Below are 15,459 nucleotides of genomic sequence, written 5' to 3' on the forward strand. Positions count from 1 at the left end.
CACTTTTTCCTTTCCGGAAAAGTTATGGCAACATAATTTTCTGTGCATGACCATTTTGGGTTACTCTTTCAAACTACCCACCTCCATCACCTGAAGGAGGGACAGAAACGCTGCCAGCAAGCGCGGCGATCGCCAAAACAAGGTAAAACAGGCATGGCCATTTCCAGGCTGCAGAAGCAGCACGAGAATCTCTTCCAAGAGAGAATGTACTGCCTGCCTCTCCTGTAGCCCGGGCAGTTAGAGACAGTTCTCGGTGCCTTCTCTCGTCCCGGGCAGCCCCTTAACTGTCCCAGGCCCGGGACAGATTCCTTAGCCTCAGGTGTCAGAGTCTCCTCCCCCGGCTGCGGGTGGCGGAGCGGCCGTGCGCGAATGTCGGGGACTTCCTGTCTGGGCTGCAGGGCGGAAGGATCGCGTTGCTAGTCGAGCCGCCGCTGCAGCCCCTACCGTTAGGTGCTGGGCTTTCTCGCCGGGCGGACGCCTGGGAGCTGGGCCGGTTCCTCGGCTTCCTGTCGGGAGGACGCGCAAGGATCCCTCCGTGTATGTGTGTGTATGTGTGTATGTGTGTGTGTGTGCGTGTGCGCCTCTGACTGCTGGTTCCGCCTCCTCCCCCGCCGCCGCCGCTGCTCCCAGCGTTAAGTCAATGTGAAGCAGCAGCAGCAGCTCCAGCCCCGGGATAAACATGGCGACTTCTCTGCATGAGGGGCCCACCAACCAGCTGGATCTGCTCATCCGGGCCGGTAAGGACCGGGCAAGTTGTGTTACTGTGCACGGGTGCAGGCGGCGGCAGCGGCGTGTGAAAGGGGCGGGAGGCGGCTCTCCCGCAGCGGTGGCGGCCGGTGCAGGGAGCAGCGGGAGGCGCTGGGAGGTCGGGCTGGAGAGGGAGCAGTGAATGAAGTAATGGAGGCGACGAATCAGGAAGTGATCACCTTGGTGAATAACCTGCCCAGTCCTCAGTGCCGGGGCTCTGTGGCTGCCCCCCGGTATCAGCGGCGCTGCCTCCCGGGCCCGGCGCCGGCAGCCGGTGCAAGAGAACGTGCGCCGCGCTCAAGTTGGCGACTCCCGGGCGGGAGAGTTTGCGCTTCGCCCCAGTTGCTGAGGAACCAGGAAGTGGGCGAGGGAGCGAGCGCGGCTGTTGTCTCCGCTGCTTTGCCACGCTGTATGGCCGGAGAGGCCGCAGCTGCCCCAGGGGAGGGGGCGCTAGGACTCGCTCCCCCACCCCTACACTCCCTCCCCATGACTCCTGTAGAGTAGAAACGGAGTGGGCCGAGGGTACCCGCCAAAACAGCTCCCCGCCCCCTCGCACCTGGTGCACTTTCAGGAGTAACGGTCTCGCAAAGGGTCATGGTGGTAGGGAGTCAACTGAACAGGGCTGCCCCTGCCCAGGCCCGTGACTCTGAACCCAGCCCTGCTTGTTGAAGGACAGGAGGAAACCCAACGCAGCCCCCTCCCCTCGCGGGGAGTTAGGGGGCTGTTTGTGGGGTGGGAAGTGGTGAGATGTCTTGAGCAGTGGGGCGGGGCACATAAAAAGGCACAATTTGCTTTATTTTTCATGTGAGTGGTGGGTACCAGCAAGGTTGGCGGGCAGGCAAGAGTCAGGCTCGGCCCTGGGTAAGTCTCAGCACGGTGTCGCCCCCTTTCCCCTCCCCCCCAAACCTCCCACCATAGCGGAAGCGCAGCAGAGAGGACAGAATCGGCGAGATTGACAAGGCTTCCGTTCCAATCCCTTCTCGGGGATGTTCCAAATAAGAACGTTGATTTCTGGGGGCGGGTCTTTTGGCCTGCGCTGGACCAATGGAGATTGGGCGGGAGTAAAGCTGACAATGTACGCATGGAATTGGAGGGAATAGGAGTGTAAACACGGAAGTGGCCGAAAGGGTGGGGGATGTGCTGCACCGCTGCTGCAGCGGAAGGGCACGGACTTCAGTTACATTGAAAGCTTTAATAACGCCCACACCACCCTTTTGGGCTTCGTGTTCGTGGAGCAGAACCTATATGCTTTCCATATTTGGTACCTGCACCACTAGTACTGAGAAAGCATGAATCTCTATTCTCAATCCTATTAAGAATCTCAATTGATTATAATAGGAAGATTAGACATTTACATACAAACACTGGGTATAGCTGATATCTTGCTCCTGGTTTCTTCCTGGTGTAAATGCTGAAAGGAAATAAAATTTAGTACTTAATATAAGCACATTACTAAGTTCATTATGCTGCTTTAGATTCATGAGTACATGTAAATTTGTGGATTTTAACCTTACCTTGAGGAAATACACCACACATCTAAAATTGAGGGTGCAGTTGGAAAGTGCTGGTTTGGAGGCAGAGGATTTGGTGTCCACTCCCTTGCTCCAACCTGTGTGACCTTGGGCATGTCACTTCTCTTTGCCTCAGTTTCTTTGGCAAAACGAAGATGTTGGGCTGAATAAACCTCAGGTTCCTTAATTGAATCTGATCCTCTGAAATAAAATGCTAGTAAGATTTATGACACTTTTCAAAGGGCTTGAAAGAACAAATGGTAGTAGTTTTTTTTTTAAACAAATCTGGACAGGTGAGTAATGTTTGTGAGCAATGATATAATCTTTGAAATAGGCTAAATAAAATTATCATTTTAGAAAAAAATTTCTAACTTCTAGGGGAAGTGTCTTAGTAAATGTCAGGACACATTGATAACAGTTCTTGTCACCTTAGTCTGCCAACCACATGGTTTTTAATCTTCAGTATGTTAGTTTGTGTGTGGTGGGGGGGTGTGTTTTAACCTTATGTTCCTGGTGCAGTGTAATATTTATTTTAAACTTTGGTATGAGGGTTTGTTATCTTTATTCTTGTGTGTGGAACCTTTTTAATTCCAGCAATAGTTTCTTGTAGTTAAGTTGCGCTGTAGTCACTTGAGAAACTAGTGTAGATTGGGAAGGTAAGAAAGAAAAGTTGTCATAAACATCTGAGTTTCTTAAGCCTGTAAAAAGTTTAATTTCACAGGCTTTGGGAAACGAAACAGATGGCTAAATCTGGCATGTGTCTTTTTTGTTTGGAATGGAAGGGGTGGTGGGAGATGCTGAGCATTAGGTCTAACAAGTTTGAAAACACAGAAGAGAGTTTTCCAGTAGGAGGTGAAAAAAAGTTTTCCAGCTCTGTTGTATTTGACTAGTGTATTAAGAAATAGCATTATAGTTATAATAATATATATAATGCTTTTCAAGATTGTAACATTTTACAAAGGAAAGGATTATGTGAAATTATTTTTCAAGTTATTTCCTTAAGTATTGCTTGTAATCTTGAGTGAGTTAGCTCACTTTATGCTTCCTATTTTAGGAAGAAACTTGAGACAGGTTTACTAATTTGTGCAGGGTTAATTACATAAATTGAATAAATTAAAATTTGGAAAGGCAGAGTGGCCCAGCTCAGATTAAAGACCATAGTTCTAAATTCGTGTTTTAATCATTAATTTATCTTGTGATCCTGAGAATCACTTTAATTTTGTTTGCTTGTCAAATAGAAGGAGAGAAGAGAAACAGAAGGTTCTGACCTGCATTCATAGAGGGAGTTTCCTCACTTAAGATTCCCTGTACCAATGAAATCACAGGTCCAATCTCTATTGCTATTCCCCAGAAAATAGACAAAATGTTTAAAAAAAAAAGTAATCTTTTATTATATGGAAAGAGAGTCAACAGGTATATCTAGACATCAGTCTTGTCCTTGAGGATTTTACAGTACAAAAAGGGAATCGATGAACTTAAACATGATTTTTAAAAGCTGTTAAGACAAATACAGAAATTGCCAGAGTGTATTAGTGATTTGGATGGAGAAGGAATTGTATTAGTGTTGATGAGAGTGATTGGTGTTCATTAGGGAAGCTTCCTGGAGGAGGACCAAAATACTGCCACTAGTTTGCCGGAGCACCTGTATCCTTTTTATTATAATATTTTAATTTGAGGCATTTGGGTTTAGAACGTGGAACATATCAACACTTTTCTTACAATACTGGACATTGATTTAGTTAGACTTTTTTTTACAGTTATTTTTAATAACTTGATAATTAGTAAATGTTTATTATTAATTGAATAATGAACACATACCTAGTACTTTAAGGTTTTCAAAGCATATTCCTCAAAGTAACCCCCTGGCATAGGTAGTTTGAGTGTTATTTCCATTTTAGAGATGAAGAAACTGAGGCTCACGTGGTCTGTCCATGGTCATATAGCTAGCAAGTGGCTTAGGTGGGAATAAAATCCGTTTTTTTAATTTTTAAGTCTTGTACTCTGTACTGTAAAAGGTGCTTTACATTCTTGCTTAGACTGTTACCATTGTGGTCTAGTGGAGAGAGTAGGTTGAAAAAGTTAAGTTGAAAAACTGGACAAATTTGTAAATTTGTAGGAAATGGTTGAAAAAATGTTGGTGTAAAACAGGAGAGGAAATGTCATTATCTTTTAAAATTAATTTATGAGTGTTATTTAATCATTTGGTTTTCAGTAGTCTTGTTAAACTTGTATTTACTGAAGTAAAGAGGAAAGCAGTAATAATATAACTCAAGTTAAAGTAGATTAGCCAATCAGGCTAACTTGGATTAAAATTCCTTTTTTTTTCTTAGTAGCAAGTTGTTGGTTTTTTTGGGGGGGGCTTGGGGGGTGGGGAGAGGTGTCTAAATTATCTGGATAATTACTTAAATTCCACTTAGTCTGTGTAACAGCTCAAATATTGGGAAAGCGGCAAATGGATATTTATGAGAAACTTGTATCTTATTGCAAAATTTTGTTTCTTTTTTGAAAATTGAATACTGTAATTCCTTACAGATCTGGAGTATGGCAAAGTGGATAGATAGCTGGCCTCAGAGTCTGGAAGATGAGGGTTCAGTTTATCTCTGACACTTAACAATTATCTAACCCTTAGTTTAACCTCTCCTGCCCCCTGGCAACTCCAAAACTATAAACTATAGAAGCTTTGGTAGAGGAAGTTCTTAGCCTGGAGCTATCTAAAATCTGTGATAAAATCACAGGTCTGGTTTAAGAAAAAGCACAAAAAATTCCTCCTAGGATTGGAAGCAAAAAGGGTGCCTCAATGATAAGCAACTCTAACTCTCACTCTCATTTTACTGAGGTGGTTAAAGGACTTGCTTAAGAGTCACCCTTGCCCAAGGTAGCAAGTGAGCCATAGAGTTGTGATTTAGAGTCCTTTGATCTCAAATCTGGTGTTTCCTCTCCCATGCAATTGTCATTTGGATTCTTCCACACAGAATTTTAATTGAGTTACTCTGTTTCAAACTTAGTAATCATAATCTCGAAAAGGGCTTAAAATATTATAAAGAAAAAAATTGCTCAATTTTTCCACTGAGTAAAAACTGATTTTGAAGATGAAAATTAACTATAGCATTTAATACTTGGTATTATTTTTCACTGTAGTATTATGATAGTTGCTGCAGGGTGTTAAAGGATAAGCTATTTTAAATAAGGGACTACGGTTGAATGATGACCTTGTAATGTTAGTTTATCCTCTTGCTGGTTAGAGGTACAGTAATTAATGAAATGTTTTTCACTCTTTCCATTGCCCTTTAATTAAGTATGCTACTAACTTTTAGTTTTGCTCCAAAACATTGTTATGAACTAGATTATTGCTGGGATTCTCTTCCCTAAAGCTGAGGTATGCCTCTTGTCATACTGAATGACCAAGTTTGGTATTTTCTGACAGCTGTTGAGTGAGAGAGAGCTTGGAATAATCTACCATGTAACACTGTTGGACTAGAAAGAAATGGAACAATGCATGCTCTAGAGAGTGCATGGGGACATAAGCAATTTTTTTTTTGTTATAAAAACTTCCCTTTCTGAATCTGTTCCCTCAAACATGTTCCCTATTCTCTTCCCATTCTGTCTGTCCTTTGGAGTATCAGCAGTAGCAGCACCAACCAGGGGAGACTGAAAAACAGTGTTTGCCTGCATTCTAGCCTTTACCTTTTAGCTCTGAAGCAGGAGCCAGTGTATATTGGTAAAGGGAATTTCCCTCACTGGAAGTTTTCTGTGCCAGGGGAATCATAGCTTTTTACGGGGAGGGTTTTTTATTTTTCCCTTCTATGGTATAGTTCAGACCCATCTCTAAAAGACAGTAACCAATAAATCAAGTTTTAAGAAGCAAAATAAAATGTGATTTTTGACTAATATTTTGTAAAAAATACAGTACACCATTAAGATCAAAGTTCAAACTTAATCAGTGATAACATTTATTTTCTATTTTATTGAACTATTGACATGAATAAAACACCATGGTTGATAAATATCAAAGTAATTCTTACATATTATTAGAGGTAACATTAAATTTTTGTTTCTTTGGTGATCAGTCAGTTATCTAGATGTCCAACTTGGACTAGTAGATAGGTTTTAAAACATTTTAATCTTATTGATTGACGCCTTTCCTTAGACATCACATTTCCATACCTCTGCTTCCCTTATGCAAAGAGCTATCCCTTGTTAACAAAAATTAAAGAGCCATTCAGAAATCACAGACTATTTTCAAAGCAAAGCATATTTTTGTAGATGCAAGTGATGGAGAGTCAGTGGACCTTGGGTTCAGATCCTGGCTCTTCCACTTAACATTCTGTATGACTTAGGCTAATTAACTTAATGTCTCTGAGTTTCAAGTTTTTTTAGTTGTAAAATGAAGGGAGTTAGACTAAATGAAGCTGTCTTCCAGCAGTAAATTTTATGATTCTAAACTTGAGGTGGAGAGAATTTGAAGTAGTTATTAAACATTTCTTAATATTTTTGTTGGTGTGGGTTGGATTCTTCCACCACTGCAAATGTCCACCTTTACCTTCTTGTCCTGTATGATTATTATCTGTGTCTTTTTATAAATCATCCATCAAGGATGAGGCTGTCCTCTGGATCTTTTGAAGAAACCACTATAATCTTGCAGCCCCTCATTGTTTTATTCTTCATTTTCAATATAATGCTGGCCATCTCCTTTTTCCTTCATGCATCATCTTGATGTATTTCCTGGCTACTTCTTACACACACGTTGACTTGGGCTCTGTAGTATAGCCTTCTTACACAATTATCCTTTGACTTTGAAATATTTTTGTTGTCCATTTCCATATTTGAAATTTGTAATTTTATTGTGATTATTCTGAGCTCTGTTGTGGAATGCTGATAGGAGACATAGATAAAATGGCAGTGTGGGTAGTCTCCGATTTTATGAAGACGAATATTTCTGAAAAGTGCCTTGAAATAGACTGAGCTTGTATCCTCTGTTTGATCATGTTCAATATTATTGGCATAAATTGTTGATATGGGAATGAATGTGATCAATGGGATTTCTTAAATTTCTAAATAAGCCTGCCATTTGCTTGTGTTGTTTGCATTTATACATATTGTTATTTGCATATTTCAAGTTTTGAACACAAATTGGTTTATATTGCTTATTTTAATGATTGAATCATCACAATGGAATGAAAAATGAATGTTTTAATATACAAACTTTGTTTAACATTTCCTGTCTGTATAATGTATGTGTATTCAAGTGCCAGTCAAGTTCATATTATTTTTGACTAGGGGATAATGTTTGATCTTAAGAACAAAATCTCTATTTGGATAATACTCTGGTTGTTTGAACAAAGTTTTCTGTTTAGCTGTACTTTTGCCTGCCTGATTTTTAGGAGTTTCTCAGTGAGGAGTAGACAATAAGTTTTAAAGGAATATTCCAGGGTCTTACGGAACTTAAGAGTTTAAGTAAACTTTGGTTTTTGCATGTTTACCTTGATCCAGTTAAGAATCAAGGGCAATATAATAATTTGTGGTTTGGGAGGCATACTTATACCAGTATCCTCTCCCTTTTTGACTTTATAAAATAGGATTCACATGTAATTTTTTTTTAAACTACTAGAATTTTGTTTCTAGATATTGTTTTTATTGAATGTTTCAGGTTCCCATTTCAAAATATATATTTTGGGTACTTTAGGATATGTCTTAATGAAATAACTTCATAAGGAATTTATTCTTTCTACCTTTTCTTTAAAAAAAATCGTAAAATTGCTGGAATGAGTGTGTGTGTATACACACACAGACACAATTTTTGAGTAAGTGAAAGTTACATTTTAAAATTACTATTGTTTTACTTAGATCAAATTCTTTGTGATTTAGCTTCTTTGTAGTGAATCTAGAATATAAAATTTCCCCTCCTAAATAGCATTAAAATGTGATATTGAATAGGTCTGTGATTATATTCTTTTAGGTGACTCCAGCTTAAAGATTTTATTTTGTCAGTAGCATTTTTGAAGTTCAGATAGAAGTACTAATTGAATCCTCTTTAATTTAGTGAAGCCACAGATAGAGTAAGCAGGGTCACCTAAAGATAGATTTACTCAGATGTTGGCTGCCGCTCTGGAACGATTGAGCTTTGAGCAGATTTCCATAAATGGAAAGAGCAACTGCAGAGGCACAGCTACCTTCGTGAGAGTGTAGATGATGTGCAACAGGTGGTTTATGGGGTCACTGAATTTAAAAATGTTGTCCAAAAAATTGGAGGCTGATGAGAAGGTAGTGGGGTTAGTTAGGAGCATTTAAAATAGTAATTCAACTAAGGTGTTTTTGTTTTACCTTTAAAATAGGATAGAAATTGTTTTTATGATACAAAGGCACATATTTTCAGCACTTTGGATCCTATTTCCCCCACCTCAAATTTTTTTTGTAAAAATTAAACAGGAGTTGGTAAAAAGTGAATTTCCTGCATCCAGTAACAAACACATTCTAGTAAAGTTTTTTGCTGTATTAATTGAAAATTGTGTTAATTATATTTATGATTAAGGACCTGTCAGTTTATGAAAAGTTTTATCTTAATGTAAATTATAAAGCACTGATTCACCCATTTTCTCACAAAGCAGATGGAATGTCTTCATGGGAATAAAGGGAATTGTTTTCTTAGGAGCCCAGCAAGTTCTTCTTAGGAGGAAGGGAAAAGTTACTATGGATGAAATGTCAATGATTTTCCTTAATAAAGTAGACTGTTTCTAATCCTAGGGTTCATTTTTTACATCATCAGTAGACAGGATGCTTCTAAACCAGGAGTGAATCAACTGTTGTAAAGAGTAGAATCGCTTGTCATTCCTGTGTGCCCAGAAGGGTATATAATGTGACTGTGAAATTTGGGTTTGTTCTGTTGGTTAATTGAACTACTTAATTATTTTGAATAGGATTAGAGTTAGGGACTTGCTTGGGACCCAGAGCTTTATTAGACATGGTATTGGATAGAAGTGCTTTTTACCTCATAGAACTGTTAATCTGTAACCATGCTTATTTTTCCTTAGTTAGTTTTGGCTTAAAATTGACATAAGAGTTCAAATTTCAAGGTTTCAGAGTTGAATTTCAAATTTCAACTTGTTTTTCCTTTTTTTGTCCCCAGAAAAATATGTTTTAAAAATTAACATTCATTTTAGGAAGCTTAGATACTACCTATTCCTTATTGCTTTGAAACTTCTAAAGACTGTATTCAAGTTAATCAATGTATACTAATCGTTTTAATGATGTTTAAAACTTTTCATCTGGAGTGAGTTTCTTTTATTTTAAAATATGTACTTGAAATGACTTTTTTAATGGAGTGTACTTGATTTTTTTTTCCTAGTTGAAGCATCAGTTCACGGTAGTAATGTACACTGCACGGATAAGACAATTGAAGCTGCTGAAGCCTTGCTTCATATGGAGTCTCCAACCTGCTTGAGGGATGCGACAAGTCCTGGTATGTGAACTGCCACTGAGATGACTATTGTGTTAACTATATTATAGCACTTGTTTCAGTTTTCAAGAAAATTGACTGTAAAAAGTGTAAATGGATTATTGTAGTCACTAATCACATGTATGATTAGTTGGCCAAAAATAATGACTGATAGATAGGTGTGCATACATTTAGGTCAAAGCTTTGAATGTTTATTGAATGTTTCATCCTAATAATCAATGAAATAAAGAAGACCCTGAAGTTTACAAAAATTGTAGATTTAAAAAAAATATGCCAAATATATATATTTTAGAGTTACTATTTATACTATAGTCTGATTTTCTTTAGATAGGTCATAAACCATAGCAGATAGGGCATAGAGCTGCATAGAGCTCCCCAGAATATGGTGACTGGGGACTTAATCCTCTCCCTTTCCTTCTAGCCATTAGATAGGCAGTGAGTCAGATGGGTGAGTAATAGGGAGAAGCAGGTAGCTTCACAAACTAGTGCTTTTTTAAATTTTATTTTTATTTTTATTTTTTTGTTTTTAGGCAGTTGGGGTTAAGTGACTTGCCCAGGGTCGCACAGCTAGTAAGTGTCAAGTGTTTGGTCTGAGGTTGGATTTGAACTCAGGTCCTCCTGACTTCAGGGCCGGTGCTCTATCCACTGCACCACCTAGCTGCCCCCTAGTGCTTTTTTTTAAAAAATCATAATTTGAATTTATAGTTGTCCTTCAGTTGTGTCCAACTCTTCATGACCTTATTTGGGGTTTTCTTTGCAAAACTACTGGAGTGGTTTGCCATTTCCTTCTCCAGCTCATTTTACAGATGAAGAAACTGAGGCAAACAGGGTGAAGTGACTTGCCTAGGGTCACACAGCTAGTGTCTGAAGCCAAGATTTGAAGTCATGTAAATGAGTTTTCTTGACTCCAGGCTTGGCACTCTGTGCCACTTAGCTGCCCATAGAGTTTATAGGCTTATGAAGGCTTATCATCAGGTAGTCTCTGTGGAACTAGGACTGCTTTTTTCTTTGTCTGGAGATCTCCTGGGCTGCATGTTTACTTTTTTGTGACAACTTTTCCCTTTAAGGGGTTCTTTACTTTTGTCTTGATTTCACCTATATAAAAAAATGTTGCGGCAGGAAATATATAATTTGACTTAAGACTAACTGAATATGGCCCCGATTTCCTAGAGTTGACATTGATGAAAATTTGTAGTAATTTCTAAGAACAGCTTCTAGTTAGAAAAGGGATATATTTTGATTGTTTAAGAATGAAACGGAATTTTTAAGGATCATAATCTATATTTTGCATGAGAATATTCTGTGTATTAGAGATAAAATATAGTTTTACTGTTTGTACAAAATTTAAAGTTACATATTAAATATTTTTTAAAAATGATCAAAAGTTATATTTCTTAGGTCAGAGAAACACTAAATACAAAGTCTCACTGGCAGTTTCTATGATTACAAGATTATGCCTACCAGTCTGTAATTATATTTTATTTTACTTCCGTACTTTTTAGAAGGAAAACCATAGATAGGCTAGGGGAATGAAAGATGGCCTGGTCTTTTATATCTTAAGCCTCATTACAGTTACTGCTAAGTTGAATCGTAATTAATACCTCTTCTGAAATTTTAATTGTCCCTGTTATAAAACTTATTGAGAGGGGGATAAAAATGTAATTTTTTCAACTTTTTTTTTATAGTGGAAGTCTTTGTTCCTCCTTGTGTGTCTACTCCAGAGTTTATCCATGCTGCTATGAGACCAGATGTCATCACAGAGACGGTAGTTGAAGTGTCAACGGAGGAGTCTGAACCGATGGATGCCTCTCCTGTTCCAACCTCACCAGATCTCCATGAGCCAATGAAAAAGAAGAAAGGTGAAGTAGATTTTTGTGGAAGGTGTTTATTTTTTTTCTTCAGGAAAAAGAATTTGAAACTATTAAAAACTGAGTGCACTGTAGTCTTAAAAATAAGTGTTATCCTAAACCACTTCTCTACAGTGTCTCATTTTGATTGATGGTATAGTCAGTAGTGATCCCTAGTTCAAACTAAAATTTTACTTTGGTCCTTAAACTAAACACTTTATTACATTTGCATTATTTCTAAACTGACGTAGTATTTAGTACTGAGTCAGAGAGTACTAAAGTACAATTCGGAGGCACCCTATGTTTTCAAAGATGCCAGATAAATAATAAAAAGAAAAAGGAACCTGTTCATATTTTATGTTGTCTTTCCTTTCTTGTATATACCAGTTTTCATTAATGAATTTTTGTAGTACTGGGTTGCTTGAGATAGAGTATTTTATCCCTTTCATCTTCATAGAAGCTCTCTCTCCCACTTTAGTCTGAAATAAGTTACATTAAGTGGAAAGATTTGTTACTGTTTATGATTATATACTTTAAACCCTTTAATACTTTAATGCTTTGTTCTAATAACCAGCAAGATTTGGAAGTTGCTTCTTCATGTTTTATTCTAATAACTAGGAAGGAATTGGAAGTTGTTAATGCAAAACAAATTTAATGGGTTTAAAAGTGTGCACTTGACAGCCAAATATATATGTGTTTTGGTTTCAGTCATTCTTTATCTTATGGTTTGTTTTATGGAACTGAATCTATTAATCACAAACCATAGATGAGTGGAGACAAAGCTATATTACAGGATGATGTTTGGAGGCCTAATTGTGTGTCTTCCCCTCTGCAAGTGTTGTTACAGGATTTGACTTTGTAGCCAGTAGGAAAGGAGATGGCATCTTAAGGTAATGTGGTATAGTAGCTAGAATGCTAGACATAGAAATGGGGAGACAGAAATTCTAAGCAAAGGGTTCAAATCCCCCTTCTGATATTCTGATCATTGGCAAATCAGTCAACCACCCTGAGCTTCAGATAACTCTTAAGATTGAATTTGGATGGATTGTGATCTGTGTTAGTGGAAAGAGTTCCCATGTTAACCAATCACAAGTCTGTGACATATTGACTGATATGCATTTTAAGTTAAAATAATCAAATTCATTGTAGAGTATCTTTGGTGCCTTCCAAAGAATGAATGAAACATACATCTCTTCCCTCATCAGAGGTCGATCATGACAGGAGTAGAACGTTGTCTACCCTGTCAAGATGTGGTTGTGCTATATCACTTGTTCTGTGTAATCAGTTTTCCTCATTACAATAGAGTGTTCGGTTTTGGGAGTGGGCTGTTAATGATTTTTTTTTACACAGTAATTTCTGAATTTAATTCCTCTTAAAAATTAATGTAAAAAGTGAAAACATTCACTTAGGCATTATCTGATTTATAAGCACTTATCTTTATAAATAAATTTAGGTTATATAGATACTATATATTAATACATATATTGCCTGTTTTATACCAACTTCTCCCATTACTCGAACCCTTGCTATCATTGTGAAAATACTTTTAGCTTTTAGAGAATCTGGGTTGAGGATTAGATGATGAAAAGGTTAGTGAAAGAGAAGGAGACAGAAATTTAGCAATTTTTTTCTTTTGCTTCTGAGCAAACCTTTCTATTAGGGGAATGTATCTATGCTTGAATTCAACAGACTAGAAATTCCCATATTAAAAAAGTTAATCTTGTTAACTGTAAGAATAAATAATATAAACAAGTTGTTTAAATTAGTAAGAAATCAATTTTTCCAAGTAATTTGAAGAAACATCTTTTTATGGTTCTTGTGTGTGTGTGTGTGTGTATGAAAATATACCAGATTACCTATTGAATACTTAACAGAATTGTTTAACTATAGAAGTAAAATCTAAAAAAATAGTCATTATAGGGTTACAAAAACATATTATTTAATATGCCACTTGCTATTAAAGTGCATTGAGGAAACAAAAATGACACATGGATTGAAGAGCTAAATTAGCATGATTCTGAAAAAAAAGTTCTGGCTCCGGAGTCAGGATCTGGGTTCAAATCTCACCTTTGATGCTTTTTCCCTATAGGTGACCTTAGGGGAAAGTAAATCTCTCTGGGCCTCAGTTTGCTCATTTTTAAAATGAGAGGGTTGGCCTCTCCTAGATGACTTCAGGTCCCATCCCTTGCTAGATTTATGATCCTAAGAAATAATTAATGTTGAATTTGATTTTGCAGTATGTTTCAGTTCTTATATTTAAATATGGATTTATCAGATCTAGGAAGTCAGAGTACACTACAGACAAAATAGAGCATACTGTGACAATGACCTTGACTCAAGAAGTGACCTCTTTTTCCTCCTCACATGCTCAGCCGTTCTGTGGCTCCTTGTTTTGTGCTGCAGCTAGATAAGAAGTTTGTTAACTTTCAGACTTAAACCTTTTCTGGGGTAGGGATAGGGACTAGACCAGTGATTTGATGGGTATAGGAAACTCCTGAATGAAGTTGCATTGTAGCAGACCTCCACAGCTTAGTTTCCTGGAAAATGGAGGGTTTGAGGTGACTTAGCCCAAGGTCATGCAGCCAAGGTATGTAAGAAGTAGGACTTGAATCCAGGTCTTCTTGGCTTTGAGGCCAGCTCTCTATCCAGTAGGCTGTACTGTCTACACGTTCAGGAAAATTAGTTTAATGAATACGAGGCCTTCATTTCAATTCCTTTCAGATTATATGGTAGAATAAACAAGATAACAATGTCAGCAGAAGGTTTAAGTAAGCAGAGTGGGTGAGAATGTCAACTAGAAGTTTAAATGAAAGATATGTCATCCATATAATCTATTGTACAAGTTTGCCAATGAGTTACCTAATTATTGTAATGTTGCTTTAATTAGGATCTTAGAGATCTTTTCCACTTCTTGAACTAAAATATTTTTGAATACAGATATAAGTCAAATCCAGTGACAATTAACTATACAGAAGCTCTACATTGTTCTTTTGAGATAGGATTTTGATGTAATAATGAAAAAAGTATTGAAAATTGCATTTCTTATTTGCAGAGATGAAACATACAGCAAGCAGTGAGATAATTGTAACTATTCCACTGTAATAAAAGATGTATTTCTGTGGAGTTCATTGTAACATAATTTTACTTAAATTGTTACCAGGATGGGGCACCAGAGAAAGCATAGAATTTTAAAGAGTTGGAAAAAACGTTAGAAACCTGCAGAGTCTCTGTCCAGCCCCCTCATTTTATAGATTGAGGACACTTGAAGCTCAGAGAAGTTGGGATCTGAATTCAGGTCTTCATATTCCAAGCCTCTTGATATTACAGGTATCCCACCCTGTAGAACATACCTATCTCCAGAAGCTGTTATGAGAAAAGAACTTTATAAGTCTAAAGCATTTTGTACATGGGAGTTATTGTCCCTGAGAAAGATTGTGCAGCTTTTGCTTGTATACCTCTAATATTAGGAAGCTCATTGCTTTACCCATTCCCTTGTTCTCCAGGATTTTAAATCCTTGTAACTACTTTAAACAAAACCCCAGTTCTCTAGATAGTTTGTTAGAACATAAACCTTATTTTAAAAAATCCTTTATTAAAAGTTGTATTGTCTATAATAGGATTCAATTACTTCAGTGTACCTATGATGCTTTTACCACTTATACATTCAGGGAGGTTTCAGTCAGGCCTTCTTATCAGTAAATGGCTGAGCAGAAATGAAGGAATCCAGGCCATTTATGTAACTGTTAACTTCAAACGGGATCCACTGCCATATGGAAGATGAAGAGCATTGGGAGAAGGTGGAAAGAGTGCCAGATTTAGAGTCAAGACCCAGGTTCAGATATCTTACTCCTGTCCCTTACAGACCTTTGTAACCCTGGCAAATCACTTCACCTTTCTGGGG

The 15,459-nt window shown here is 37.8% G+C and overlaps 1 protein-coding gene across 8 annotated transcripts in view; it reads left to right on the forward strand.

The window, feature by feature from the left end:
- The window catches only part of ELF2 (E74 like ETS transcription factor 2), a 91,687-nt gene that overhangs the window by 60,658 nt on the left and 15,570 nt on the right, over nucleotides 1-15,459 (forward strand). For 5 of the 8 annotated variants that reach the window (XM_027857534.1, XM_027857538.1, XM_027857535.1 and 2 more), the window contains 2 exons: nucleotides 9,601-9,714; nucleotides 11,397-11,570. In XM_027857534.1, the coding sequence (XP_027713335.1) occupies nucleotides 9,601-9,714; nucleotides 11,397-11,570 (288 nt within the window). Of the gene's footprint in view, nucleotides 1-429; nucleotides 738-9,600; nucleotides 9,715-11,396; nucleotides 11,571-15,459 lie in introns of those variants that run through there. The other 3 variants (XM_027857537.1, XM_027857539.1, XM_027857536.1) reach the window with 3 other exon arrangements.

The sequence above is a fragment of the Vombatus ursinus genome, unplaced genomic scaffold (genome assembly GCF_900497805.2).
Source record: "Vombatus ursinus unplaced genomic scaffold, bare-nosed wombat genome assembly UNPS02012179.1, whole genome shotgun sequence".
Taxonomy (NCBI): domain Eukaryota; kingdom Metazoa; phylum Chordata; class Mammalia; order Diprotodontia; family Vombatidae; genus Vombatus; species Vombatus ursinus.